This window comes from Diachasmimorpha longicaudata, chromosome 1 (assembly GCF_034640455.1).
Source record: "Diachasmimorpha longicaudata isolate KC_UGA_2023 chromosome 1, iyDiaLong2, whole genome shotgun sequence".
NCBI lineage: Eukaryota > Metazoa > Arthropoda > Insecta > Hymenoptera > Braconidae > Diachasmimorpha > Diachasmimorpha longicaudata.
This window is the reverse complement of record NC_087225.1, coordinates 9,492,501-9,506,466: the sequence shown is the minus strand read 5'-3', so window position 1 is coordinate 9,506,466 and position 13,966 is coordinate 9,492,501. Positions and strand designations below refer to the sequence as shown.

The following is a 13,966-nucleotide window of genomic DNA, read 5'->3' as shown; positions in this document are numbered from 1 at the left end:
TCAAGCACTTGATCTACTCCAGCAACGAGCTTCACAAAAATGATGGAATGGATTGAACTTGTAGCCCTTCCATCAAATTTCATAATCCAGTATGAAAAATGTCACTTGATATATCATTTACCTGTACAAAATTATGTGAAGGGAAAATAAGCTAAAGACTTTCCTGGAGACTGTGCCTAATCCTTTTCACAGCAAATGTTTGTGGAGGCCACAGCTGCTGGTGGGATTTACCAGCTTCACGATTAATGAATGCAATATGCCAGCCACGTAGCATCACTATTCTTTTGATTTAATACCGAGGGATATTTCCGGATAAGATCCATCAACATTAGATCCGAATAATGATCATGTTCATTGAGGTAATAAAATACGTCTGATAATATTTTCCCATTTTTCAAGTGAGCCAAAGTATTTTATATCCAACGACATTCAGTGCACTTCTTATATTAATACGATTACCAACCGAGCATTGACGGCAGACACAACAGCCAATGGCATACACTCATAAACCACCAGTGGGTACCCCGCCAATATTGTCCCACCCAGCCATGATTCGTCGACCTGTGCTGCACCGCCTGCTGCACTATCATACCTGCAGCATTTTGCCAAGCTTTTCTCCGATCCCCTCTTTCGTGCTGGCCCTCCGTTATTCCCATAAATACACCATATTGCCCATCAACCTTTACATTCGATGCATTACCCACTCCGTTACTGTGTACGTCCACCTCCTCCTTTCTGCTCCCTGTTATCGAATCACCGGACAGTAAGCAACTTAACAGGCCACTCTGAACCAATCCTCTTTTCGCTTTCACTCTTGCCACTGATGGTCAATATTTTCATGCTATTCCACTTTTTCCAGTATTTTTTTCACTCCATTCGGATATTTTTTGTTGTTCCGGAATATGACGAAATCGGAGGCTGCCAGTGGCATCACTGAAAGCCCTAGAGAATTACCATCAGAATTGAGAGAAAATTTTTTTTTACACAATGAATCTTCTACCAAATTATTATTATTTGCTCATCCAATTTTCTCATTAATTATGACGATAATCTCCATCACAACTATGATTCCCCCCCGAAACTTTTCAACGTTGGTTCGATGGTTAAATGGATTGATACTGTAATTATACAGCAAGCCTCCAAGCTCATCATCCACTGGACTCCCTTCCCAATTCAGTTGAGAATTATTACCAATATAATCAATGACGTTCCCTCCGTTATCATTACCACTCCTCCGGCGCTCGTAATACTATGTATTTCATGTTTATTCCCATCTGGAAGCCCTGAAATAACAGTCGAACGTTGAATGTCTATCAACCCTCCAGCAGGTTTTCGACAATTTTGCACGTTCAAACGATTATTTACCGAGCCGTGAAATCCCAAGGTAATCCAATCAAATATATTTCTGCGTTAATTATTGCAATTGTGGTTATTCACTGTATCCTCGGTTCATTTTGAAGCACCGGCGCGTATTACGGAGCATTGAATTCCATTTTACATTTATCGAATGTACATAGATGACCGTCGATGATGGACAATCCAGCAATGTTCCGATGAGTTCTTCTGATGCCACTGGCACTCGTCTTCTCTTCGAGCTTAAAACTCAGCTTTATTTTCTCTAACCGCTATTTGTCTTCGGGCTCAGACTAATATTTTTTTATGTAGAAGGTCATTTTCAGTTCGAAATGATTGATCATCAGGGGTGGAACAACATCTTCACCCTCTTTTACACTCAGATATTCTCGTATATTTTCGTTAGCGTTCAAGTGACTCCACTGACACATCATTTTGTTTGAAAGTCAATTGTTCTCTTGAGATATCTCTTGGTATATTTTTTTCATCTGGAGTATAATTTTATTTTCAATCATCTGTCTTATGAGAGTTCAAAATTGTTGACGATCATGGAAGAGACAAGGTGCTCGGCTATCTCCGTGTATTCTCGTGAACATACGAATGACACTGCACGTCATTATTTAGTTTTAACCCCAATTATTATTTTCACAGTGATAGATAAAAAAAAAAATTCTAGAATAGAATTTTCATTTTAACGATCAATTTTATGTCTGCTCAGAATGGTTGACCATCAAGTGGTGGACAAGGGCAGGGGGCTATGAGCGCATCCGTTGGTGACACTCGCCAGTCATCGTAAACTTGATGTGTAACACTAGAAAATTGAATGATCCATCGTGGTGGAATTGTTTAACCATTATTTGTCCCTTCACATCGGTATATTTTTTATCTAGAGTTTAAACTTCAGTTTGAAATGATTGGCCGTCGAGCGTGAAACGAGACTCGCCAAACTTCACGCATTTTCACTCTCGACTATGCCCGTGTATTGTCGTGAATATTCGTGGAACACCGGTGACACGTCATTATTTTCCTCTAACTCCAATTATTCTCGTAAAATCGATATGTTTTTTCAAAATCTAGAATAGAATTTCCTTTTAACGATCAATTTCATGACAGCTCAAAATGGTTGACCATCAAGTATGGGACAAGGGTAGGAGGGGGGGCTACAAGTGCATCCGCTGGTGACATTCGCCAGCCATCAGAGACCTAATGCGTAACACTAGGAAATTTAATAATCCATCGTGGTGACATTTTGCTGTAGCTTTGTTACCAACGACTCGTCGTAACCATAACGAGAAATTTTACGAAGGACACCGTTGGCGCCAGCACGGTGGGCCCCACACAGCTATGTCGTAATGCATTGCACACAGTATTATACTCCTCCAGCTCCCTCAACAACCCCCTTTCTGCTGTTCATTTTCCCCCTTACCTTGTGCATGAAGGGAGGTGAAGAGGGGGTTTTACAATTCCCCTCGGTGTCCAGACAGCCCGCCTTTCTGTCCCTTTCACTCCTCTCCGTCTATCGCGCGTAACCAGAGAGAGGTGTGCGCTCCGTTGATGCACAAATATGGAGCTATGTAACGTTCGTTCGCTAACTCACAGACTACCCTGTATCTGGAGTCCATGTTTATCACATAATAGACCGGACATTCTGTCCATAATCTAACAGTGTCGTTTTACCCGACGCTCTGGGCATTATGTATCCCAGTGTACATCGAAATCATTACGTTCGCTACTTATCCGTGTGCGATTATGCGAGTTTGGAAACATTCAGGGTAATGGCTGACCAGTGATATTATTTCAAAGTTGAAATTTTTTTACTTCTAGTCCCTATCAATATACCATCTTTTAATGACGATATAATACCACATTTAATCCATCAGATAAAATCCACCAATTAATTCCAATAAATTATAGGCTAGAACGCAGATCAGACTCATGCGAATATTCTTGGCGACCTTGTTTCTTTATCAAAATTACTGCCCCTAGCCATGCGATTTTCGTTTTAATCAGCTGATTGACCCGAAAACCATATCGTCTACTCTCTATCCGTATGGTGGTATTAGAGTGGGCTTTTTCGTTTCTGCTCTCTGAAAGGGGCCAATGGCCCCTGGAGATGCTTTGAGTGATACGAGTGGCAACAGTGTTATACGTTGGGGGAAGTAAGCCTTAACCCCCGAAAATGAGAAAATCAATGGCTGTGTGAGTGTGACGAGGGACAAGAAAGAGGGGGAATATCTAAAAGTCCGGCTATTACCTAACTTTGTCGCATTGGGGAACTACTTGGATACCCCACGGTGCCGTTGGCCAAAATGCGTATCAAATCTATGCGCATGCAAATGTCGGCATTCAATTCTGCTGAATTTTATAAACCAACCAATTGTGCATTTCAAAATGTAAAATTATAGTAAATTGATAAGAAGAGAATGATTCATATTGTCACTTTTTAAACACCTCGAGGAAACACCCACCGACTCTGTAATTGTTTCGTTACCCCCAGGGGTCTCAATCGTGCACACAGTTATTACAGTCCGTTATGAATGTATTCACAAAAGTTGAACGAATCGCAAACCACGTCAGAGATGCAGAGATACGGGGCCCTTCCGTTTTTTTTTTCTCTCCCGTCGCGACAGAAAGGGTGCATGTTAATGTTAATACCGAGTCTATGGGTTTTTACAGGGTCGTGGATATTTTTTGCCTATAGGCTTTAATTTCTCTCAACAAAAACCATACATTTTCGGTCATAAATTCACTCGATAATCGGCATGGGAAAGGCTCGAAGTTCAAATTTCAGGGCTAATCCCCGTTTCGTTGATGATTGACGATTTAACATGGTGATTTAGGCACCAAAAAATCCAACAGCACTGAGAAAAAAATTATTTTTCCAAATTTATTCACCAGTCACCAAGGAATTTATAGGACTATTAATTAACCATGGAGTCGGTTTTTCCAGAATCGCATTGCATTACAACATAGATGTATCTTGCCCAGCTCAAGGTAAACTAGAGATGGCATTTTAGAGCAGAGCCCTGAGCAAAATCCCTGGACTTCTAAATATATTTGACCTCAGGAAAGAAAAAAGCCCGAAGAGACGCCCAGGAAGTGCTTCAAAGGCTGTAATAACCCTCAGTACATTGAGGCTTAAAAAGGGGTTTGAAATTCGATGGTTTGCAATCGATGCTCGGACACCCTTCGCCACAAATATATTCGGACGGAGGATGTATAAAGGGTAAAGTTGAAAATAAAAAAGAGATTTTGGAGCTTTCGGGACGATGGGCAAAGGCATCAGAGCCGAAAGGGCTGGGGTGGACCAGTGCGTTCCGCACAGAGAGGGTTACGGATTATTGGCGCTATGTGCGCGTGTCTAGAGGACTCCTCTACTGTGTTGTAACGGTTCACTACACGCCAGAACGAGGGAACGAGCGACTTTGATGGCCAGAACCCCTCGTTTTCATGACGTAATCCAATCAGTCTCGTCCTACGACTCGTATCTAGTGATTTCCTATTTGTTTGATCATGTCAGTGATGTATCAACCGGGCTTGATGATAAATGCAAAATTATATGACACGTTAACGTTCATAAACTGGAAAATAATGGATGAGTGACCTTTCATGAATAGTTTAAGCTGATGATGGAATAGATAAAATATACCGGATGTGTGAGCCATAACTCTCGCCATCAATTTTTTATCATAATCAAATTTTCATATTTCTCCACTAAAAATAAAAGCCCCCCAAAAAGTTGTTGAATACTTTAATTAGCCACTCTCCAGAAAGCCACGTACACCTCCCTCTGCCATCGAACGCTCACTGTCAACTGTTTATCTTCCAGCGTTTGAAAGTGCCACACGATACAACTCAAATGATTTTCAAAGCGAAACTGACTACGCAACTCAATGAACAAATAAACTCGTGTTTGCACATTTTTATTTGTTCCTCTCTTTAACGCTCTATTTAAACTATTTATGTTCAGCATGGTTGAGGAACCTTGACGACGAAAAAAAAAATCAATAGAACCACAGAGAGGTGATTATACGATTTTACCAGAAAATTCGGAAATGAGGGAATACAATACTACGCCTGCTCCCAACTTTTTTTTTCTCCACCTACAGGTCCTTCCCTCACTTCGTTCCACTCCCTCAGTGTATGTGTGTGAGTGAGTGGGGAAAACTATGAACAATAATATTCTACCACTACCACCAACATCGACGACCACTCACCCAGCAACATTGCCCCTGGAATTGAATTACCAATAGAGGGTTAGAAACAATGACTGGCCTCTCCAACCCACAATATTTCGGATGACAAATGAAGTGTATGGATTTTCTGGATAAAACAGCCTTTCTGTTATGACTCAATATTATTACAATATTAATTCATCAGGATTAATTCACCGAGGATGGAGTAGTAACATAATGTAATTTTTTATACAAAACGAAGATATATTTAATTTAATTATTCCGGTAGCAAACGCCTGAATATCTTAACTCGTCCGCGGAATGAGATAAATTATAGTTTAATTCGTTCTTTGCAAAATCTCCACAAACGGTGTGGAAAATTCGAATATTTCTTCTGCTACGAAGGCAGAAAAAACTTTTCCAACTCGTGTAATTGCATTCTGCGGCTTCGCCACGCTGTGCCCCCCACGTACTCACCAAAAAAGTTGCTTTCCATCTAGTGACGAGTATAATTTTTCTTCACAATGCCCGTAAACATTGCTTGACGGAGCCGAAGCGGCCGTAAACGACGTTTTACGAACGGTGTGAATGAAAAAAAAAGTTAAAATAACTTTCGATACTATCGAAATGTTGGAAGAATATTTTCAGCTGCGGGGGGGAAGTAACCGAAATAAATTATCCAAAAAACACTTTCTTTTTTCATCACAGTGGAAGGGTAGTAAACCACAGCCACCGCCTTTTCCCCGTTCACTTGAAAACCTAGAGGGTTGTATGCGATTGTATTGTACCGAGAGGGGGATGTAAACCCTCGCTTTTTTTTTTTAAAACTCCCTACGTTTTCACATACACCGAGGCCTATAAAACCCACCCTAAATGGCCGTACGCCAAGTGTGCTAACGTTAACGCTCAACGCCACGCAAAACCATAAGAGAAAACGTATACATCCTCTCCTGCCACCCTGTGCGAAACACACTCACGCATGCGAAGCCGATCCATTGAGGGACATAAATACACATACGAGTGAATATAGATAGGTACGTGCACACAATGTCCCTCTCACTCGCTCCCTCTTGCCGTTTCACTCACCATCGCAAACACTTTGCATTTGTAAACACACACGCGTCGACAGAAATGCACAGTTTCACACCTGATGATACATGTATTATGATTGTACCCCTTGTGTTTCAATGAGCTTCATTGAGTCCGAATTTTCAGGAAAAAGTGCTTTCAATTAACTTGCCAAGTGCCCGCGGTTATCATTAAGAGGTCATAGGGGTGTTGTTCTTGGTTGGAACAGGATAATTTATTGGTAGAGGGTTGAGTGAGTGGTTGAGTTGGTTAGGCGTTCATCTACTGCACGAGAGGTTCAGATTCGAGTCTGAGCACCGGTGGAATTTTAATGGATTATTACAGAACCCGTGACGGATGCGCGAACATAAATATTCAATTTAAATTACCGGAAAAAAAATATTGAGAAATTTTAAAATTGGTTATCACCATGTAATCCACGTAATCGAGCTAAAAGTCAAAGAAAAGAGTTTGAGCAAGTAGAGACAGTGGCAACATAAACTCCTCAAAGACCCCGAAAATGGTTTTAAAAAATTACTCGGTACTGTTCATTATTAAATACTAAGAGAAATTTCGATAGCGCAATTATCGTCCCAATTAACTGAAAATAATGATGATTAATCTCCAAACTTTTCACAAATAAATTCCCAACATGTTTTCCATTTTTTGGATCCCCCTCCCAACGTGTTTCTTCCGTTAGCAATCTACGATAGCAAACTCTCTCAATACCCAGCGACAAGTACACGAGGAAAATTAAAGTTTTCCGTCCAGTGGTTTCGGTGGCTGTCACAGAAAATTCAAGTTTTTTATACCTCGCAAACATGATATACTCAAGGATTTGGATAAATTGAGTTTCTTCTACTAACACAATTCTCCGTTGAGTAAAAAAAAATGTCAATATATTTTTTTTACATAACACGCTGGGCGTCAAGAAATAAAGTTGGGGAATAACTTTTTACAGAGAAAAAAAATGGCAAAATGGATAACTGACGTGAACGCTCTGTCGACAAAAAGATATTTTCCAAGGACTTTAATTGAATTAATAGGAGAGAGTCGCGAGAGAGGGCTAGAATGAGCGTGTATATAGTAAGTGGAGAAGTGAGACGCGGTCAGCCGGAAATACAAGCGCCTCTTGGAGTGTATATATACTCAAGGATACTAAAGGTGGCAAGTTGCTAGGTGACTCGCTAGTTATTTAATTAACCGAGAAATTCTCTCCTCTCCCGTTTTTCTCTTTTCCTTTCCTTCATTCCCCTCGTTTTCTTAACACTTTCTCGTATTTTTTCCACCTCCAGGAGGGTTGAGAAAAAAAAAAATACGACAGGCTTCATGCACAAACGCCTCCAATTTTTCTCCTGCACTTCAAATTACTAATTAAACGAGGAAAAAAAATAAAATATTACGAGAGGTGAAAAAAAAAAAACACTGGTGATGAACGACAGTCTCGAGGTAACCGAATAGATTCCCCGAGGGATTACTCTCTTCTGGGAGTAGACTATGGCAATGCCGGTGAGTGGTCGAAGGGACTATACCATCAGCTTATGTGCCAGGCTTAACCCGATGACAGCATGATTGGCCGATATTATCTAAATTACTTTTCCCAAAGTTATAAACGATTCTCAAGGTCTGCGCGTAACGAAGTCCGCGATATTAACGAGAAATCGTGCGTTGGATACTTTTGATCCCTTGCTAGGTATTCACCACGGTTAGCTAACCTCAATCATCAGCCTGTCTCACAAACTCCCTTTTCCCATATGTAATTTCGTAATACTGTTTACATTTGTTGGAGCTTCACGTGTATGAAGCAATTTATTCAAATTGAATGAAAATATTTGGCATTAAATTTCGCGAATCAAGTCATTTTCAATCCTCCAGGAATATTTATCTCTCATGATGATTAAATTGAAACATTTCCTTCGTAAAAATAACCGATATTCCTACCAACGTTCAAACATTTATGGCCCTAAAATAGTAGTGACTGACAATGATCAATATTGCATGTGATGAAAGTAAACGGCATACACCGGGTGGAAGGGAGACAGGACACTCCCCCCCCCCTTCAACCCCCAAGAGGGGGTGGAGGCTCTGACGAGTGAGTGAGTTGCCTATGTAATTTAATGCCGAGTAAATACGCCGGTAGAGGAGTAGTTTTGCGCTGTAATCTAGATGAATTCACCCAACGGCACTCCCTCGCTATAACGACAGTGTCATTTCCACCCCTTTTTCCTTCACAGAATGTCATTTGCACAAAAGTATTTCATTAAAAGGCAAAATAAAGAGGTAAGACGAGCGGTTATTCATCAAAATAACACATCAAATTTTACCATTAAAATTCGTCATACAACGGAAAACATAAAATAATACCTTAAATTGTATAAATTTACCGAATAAATAGCGTGCAACAAAATGAAATTGTAATAATTTCACAAGTCCGCGAAAGGTAGATAGAGTGAGAGAGAGTACGACGGCTGAAATTCATTTGGAGTTAAACAGTTTAGCGGGTACAGTTGGTACACAAGTCTACAACCAATAGCACAAACGATAGAGTAGTGAGAGCGAGTCCTCAAACTCATCGTCGTCGTCACGTAAATTCATCCTTCCGTAATTCTCGAAGCCCCGGCATCCCAGTTTTCTCAGGCATCGTCACGTCCCTGGGAAATTCTCCATCGTTCGTTCCGGTTTTCCCCTTGCATATATATATATATATATATCTATATATATGTATAGATATATATGTATATATACAGATATAGCCTCATCACACCCTCTCACCCGCCTACCCCCAGCCGCGCTCCATCCCGTTCTCTATCCAGCCTCGTATTCGGTCGTGTCTGCATTATAATGGCATTACGTGTCCTCGTATTACATCCTGCTACAAGCCGACCCAGACCGTTCTGTCGTTCATTCCCTTACCTCTCAGCCTCCATCACCCTGGTGGTACAGTGTTCGCGCTTCTCCGTGTACTCTTATTTGTTTCGTCCTAGAATCCCGGATGTTACTGGGGGGTAAACTCAGAGTCTGGAGAGGTGCCTCGCGAAACGCTTTATCGACATGGGAGAGGAAAAAAAAATAGATCTCCAGAGTGGGTGGGGGATGTATTATATTTGGAGGGAGGTTATTGTTCCGTCGAGACCCTTGGGAATTCTATTAAGTGAAAAATTATTTGAAGAATGTTAGAATGCACGGGGAATTTTGTTGCTCAGTGCGAAAATAATTTTTTGCGTTAAAAAAAAACTAATGGCGAATTATTCAGATCAATCGCTGATCGTTCGTTAAGATGATGCATTATCGTAAATGTAAAATTTAATGAATTTCATTCGGTCTTCTTCAATTAATTGAATTTCTAAATATGACAATTAGCATGCATCATTGGCCTAATTTTCAGACGATTGAATTAGGTCGTTATTCGTTGAAGATATATTTTTCAAATTTCTTGCACATGAAATAAAAAACTAATGGGAATAGAAAGTTGAATTCTAAACTGCAGAATGAAGAATACTTTTCCCCGTCTACAAATGGATAGAGTAAACGACAATTGGAGAATCGATAAAGACACAAGATTACCCTCCCCCATTCGTCCAAATCGACAAACATGTCGAATGACAAGAGTTTACCGACAGTGTCCGAGTGTTCGATACTTTTCATATTAAAAGTATATGAGACCATGTCTATATCTCTTGAATTTGTTCACCCATCCAATGGAATTATCGATTTAGAGAGAGGGGCGAGGCCAAACGGACTCTGGTATACACATACACACACAGCACACACATTCTTTTTTTTTCTTGTCAGGGGGATGACGTCATTGTCAAACAGAGGATTGTATCACGCGAAAACGTAGGGTTTAAATGTGTCCTTTTTCAGCAAAGGAAGGCGGGTCCAAGTGAAAAGGCCGGTCGTGAGACTTTTGTTAACATCAGGATGAAAAAGGTGTAGCGTGAAAAAATTGAGGCAAGATAAGGGGTATCACAATTGATCAGTCATTGGTTTAGATTGAATGGTCATTTTTTTTTTCATGAAAATACTCTACACTATGATTCACAGTACTGTAATGTTTATACGATGAAATTTCGCCTCATATTAAATGCAATTGTACTGGCCCAATGGAAATGCTCACATGCTAATCAAATCGTCCGAAGACTTATTCATTTGAAATAATTAATTTCACCTTCATGACCCACATTAAAAAGTAAAAAAGCCGTATTTTCCTGTTGACGAAGGTCGACCGAGGGGTAAAAAGAATTGAAAAGCTTTCGACTAATACCAACGCCAGTACATTTCTCGTCCGTGGATCAATTTCATTAATTAGGCTGGTAAATCCGAGCAACTCCGGGATGAGCCGGACTTTCCTAATTGGCACGAGGCGCACATGTTTTATAAAGTGGCTCTGTGAGCTACATGGGTAGCCTTTCCCCCCTCCCTCCCCCCCCCACCCCCACTGGTCAATGGTATTAGAAGGACTCGGGGATTTTCGTCCATGCGTCACACGTACATGAGAGTGTGTTTGAATGAAGTCTGTGTTACATGAAACGCGTGGAAAAATAGTGGGGGGATTAAATACGCTGACCAAGTTACAAAACATTCGTGTTCAGCGCGGTGATATATTTTTTCGGACACAGTCAAAATAGAAAAAGGGATTTGGAGCAGAAGGCATTGAGGACGTGCGTATACATCAACGGGAGGTACAACCGTGGCCGAGAATTTGGAATAGAAGCAATGGATGTGTATGTGTGTGTCTATTCCGATGTAAATTGTGGGGTGGAAAAAAAAAAAGAAACGATAGGGGAGAAGGAAAAAGGGGAATAGAGATGGGGAGAGCATCATTGTCCGGGATTCTTGAATGTAGCTCAGAATGTTCCTGATTCGAGACTATCAATCCATTTTGGAGAGGACTTTCCGCCCTTTATGAAATCCTTTCTATGTCGTCCTTCTAACCCTTCAGAATATTATTCATTTTTCTTGTACAAAATTTTCTTCCTTTAAAATTGTTATTGCCCACGAGACAATATTTTGCAGCGAAAAATTAGATAACGGTACAGAAATACATCGTCGGAGGATTAAACAACCGGGATAAAATATTATGATCAATTATAGTGGATCACATATGGACGTTGTACTACTGCGCTAAACACAAAACGATGCAATTCTCTGGGCGTGAGATATTTCTCCTTTTGGAACAATTAATAATTTCATATTCACACATGTTACATCAGCGAGCCTCTACTCATGATCATGTGCTATCGTCACCATCTGGCGTTGATTAAACTGTTCCCAATATATAAAATATCATCACTATATGCGGCAGAGAAACCCTCGTCACTCAGATGTTTACACCCTCCTTTAATACTTCTGAAAAGGGTCGTTACAATCCCCGACCCGTGTGTGTTGTCCCTAGGATACCCTCCGATAAAGTGCTGAAAGAATCACGATTCACCTTCCTATATTCGTTCTTTTTGTTATTTATTCACTTATTCTTGGCCTAACAACAGAGGAAAGGAAAACAATTTTGATCTTGAGAAAGAAGCAAAAAAAAAAAAAACGAAACAAATTGAATTACGAAAAAAGAATGGCTAGAGGATCTACTCGAGGGAGTCTGAAGTATATAGAAAACATTTCTTCGCTCTCTTGTTTCATCAAGAGAGATTTTTATCGAATGCACTGGTTGTATGGTGGGCGCACTATACTTGCCAAGAAAATAAAACTACTTCTGTTTGGTATCGTCACGGAAAAGTTCGTTGGCCATTCGTTCTATATTGCCCTGTCCACTCGACTCACCTCCCGCTCTATCCCTTTCATTTCCCGTATTCTCTTTTCTCCTCTGATTCAAGTCGAAAACTATGTTTGCCCGTTGAACAACAACGAACAACAAACAGGATGGACCACTACAAAGCCTCGAACCTCTGAGCGACTACTCGAGACTTTACCCCACCAATGGTTTTGGGCCATACCTTCCAGTATCAATACCCCACCCCATTTCTCCGACCCACATCACCTCCTTCCTATTTTAACTGGCCACTTCCGAATACAGATCACAGGAGGCGAATGTAATTCTCAAAGGAAACTGGAGACTCATAAACCCCGGGCGAAGAGTCACGAACGATGATCAATCCTTCGATTATAATTTCCTCAACCCCACGCGTAGAACATCTTTTCGCGAAAATTTATTCTTCCCTTCGCTCAACATGTATTGTCACAAATTTTTTTTATCACGCCAAGACATTCGATATCGATGATATTGTTAACATCCATCCACTGATGTCTCAAACTCTTAATTAATTGACCAACAGATTGCCAACTCTGGTAATCGTTCCTTCATTGAATAAGCTTCATCAAAACGAGATCCGACCTTTACTAAACATCGAAAAATTATTTTTTCCAAAATTTTCTCTCTCTGTCTAGACTATCTTCTTCGGTTATCATTGACTACCCGATACAACAAAAAAATCCAACGTTTATTTTAGTCAACAAACTTGTATCAATACTGTTCGTTTCTGACTTGACTATAGAAGCGAAATGTATAATATTGAGGGTTTATTGTTGCTACAGAAAAAAGAACAGTTTTGATACACACGGAGGCAAGCAGTATCTTGACTTTCCTCTTCATTCTCCATCCCCTCATCTCCGGCGCGGGTAAACATTCTTTTATTAAAGTGTACATCGTGCTTGGTTTGGCGGCAACAATTTTTCAAAAGAGCCTATACACAGACAAGAACTCTCTTTTGTCTTTGTGCTTAGGGGACGCCATGAAACCTACTCACCCCCACCCCCCACCACCCCGCACCCTTTCGTTATGTCATTCTCCCTCACAACGGCAATTTCATGACAAGTGTTCGGGGGAACTACCTCCATTCTCTTTTTAATGAAGATTTTCATGAATGATTTTTCATAATTTAATATTTCTAATGTTACAGGTTGTGCATTCGTGAAATTCCCTTCGCATCAGGAAGCACTGGCGGCAATAAACTCATTACACGGCAGTCAAACTATGCCGGTGAGTTATCAGATCTTTATTAATTAATAAGGGAAATTGGGACTGGTCGACATAAGTGGACTACTGGGGGAATTCATCCGGGACACGCACAAGTACATATTCGTGTATGAGTATGAAAGGGGAAAAACATGTTTTCTTAAATTTTTACATGATTTCGTCATATCGTAATGGCTGATCTTGAAATCTGGGAATTTGAAACATTATAAAGCTCCCCGTTGGAAAATGTTTTTAAATGCTCAACTTATTGAGGGTTCGATGTCTTCTTAAAAACCCCACCCTTGGAAATCAACTTTTTTTGTATTAACATTGATTTATTATTCAACAATATATAAGATGACAGGGCAAAGAAATTCGGAAAATGGAAAACCCAGTGAACTCG

The 13,966-nt window shown here is 40.3% G+C and overlaps 1 protein-coding gene across 14 annotated transcripts in view; it reads left to right on the top strand.

The window, feature by feature from the left end:
* The window catches only part of Bru3 (bruno 3), a 347,812-nt gene that overhangs the window by 302,826 nt on the left and 31,020 nt on the right, over positions 1–13,966 (top strand). For all 14 annotated transcript variants that reach the window (XM_064116812.1, XM_064116771.1, XM_064116820.1 and 11 more), the window contains one exon: positions 13,508–13,587. In XM_064116812.1, coding sequence (XP_063972882.1) covers positions 13,508–13,587 — 80 coding nt within the window. The remainder of the gene's footprint in view (positions 1–13,507; positions 13,588–13,966) is intronic.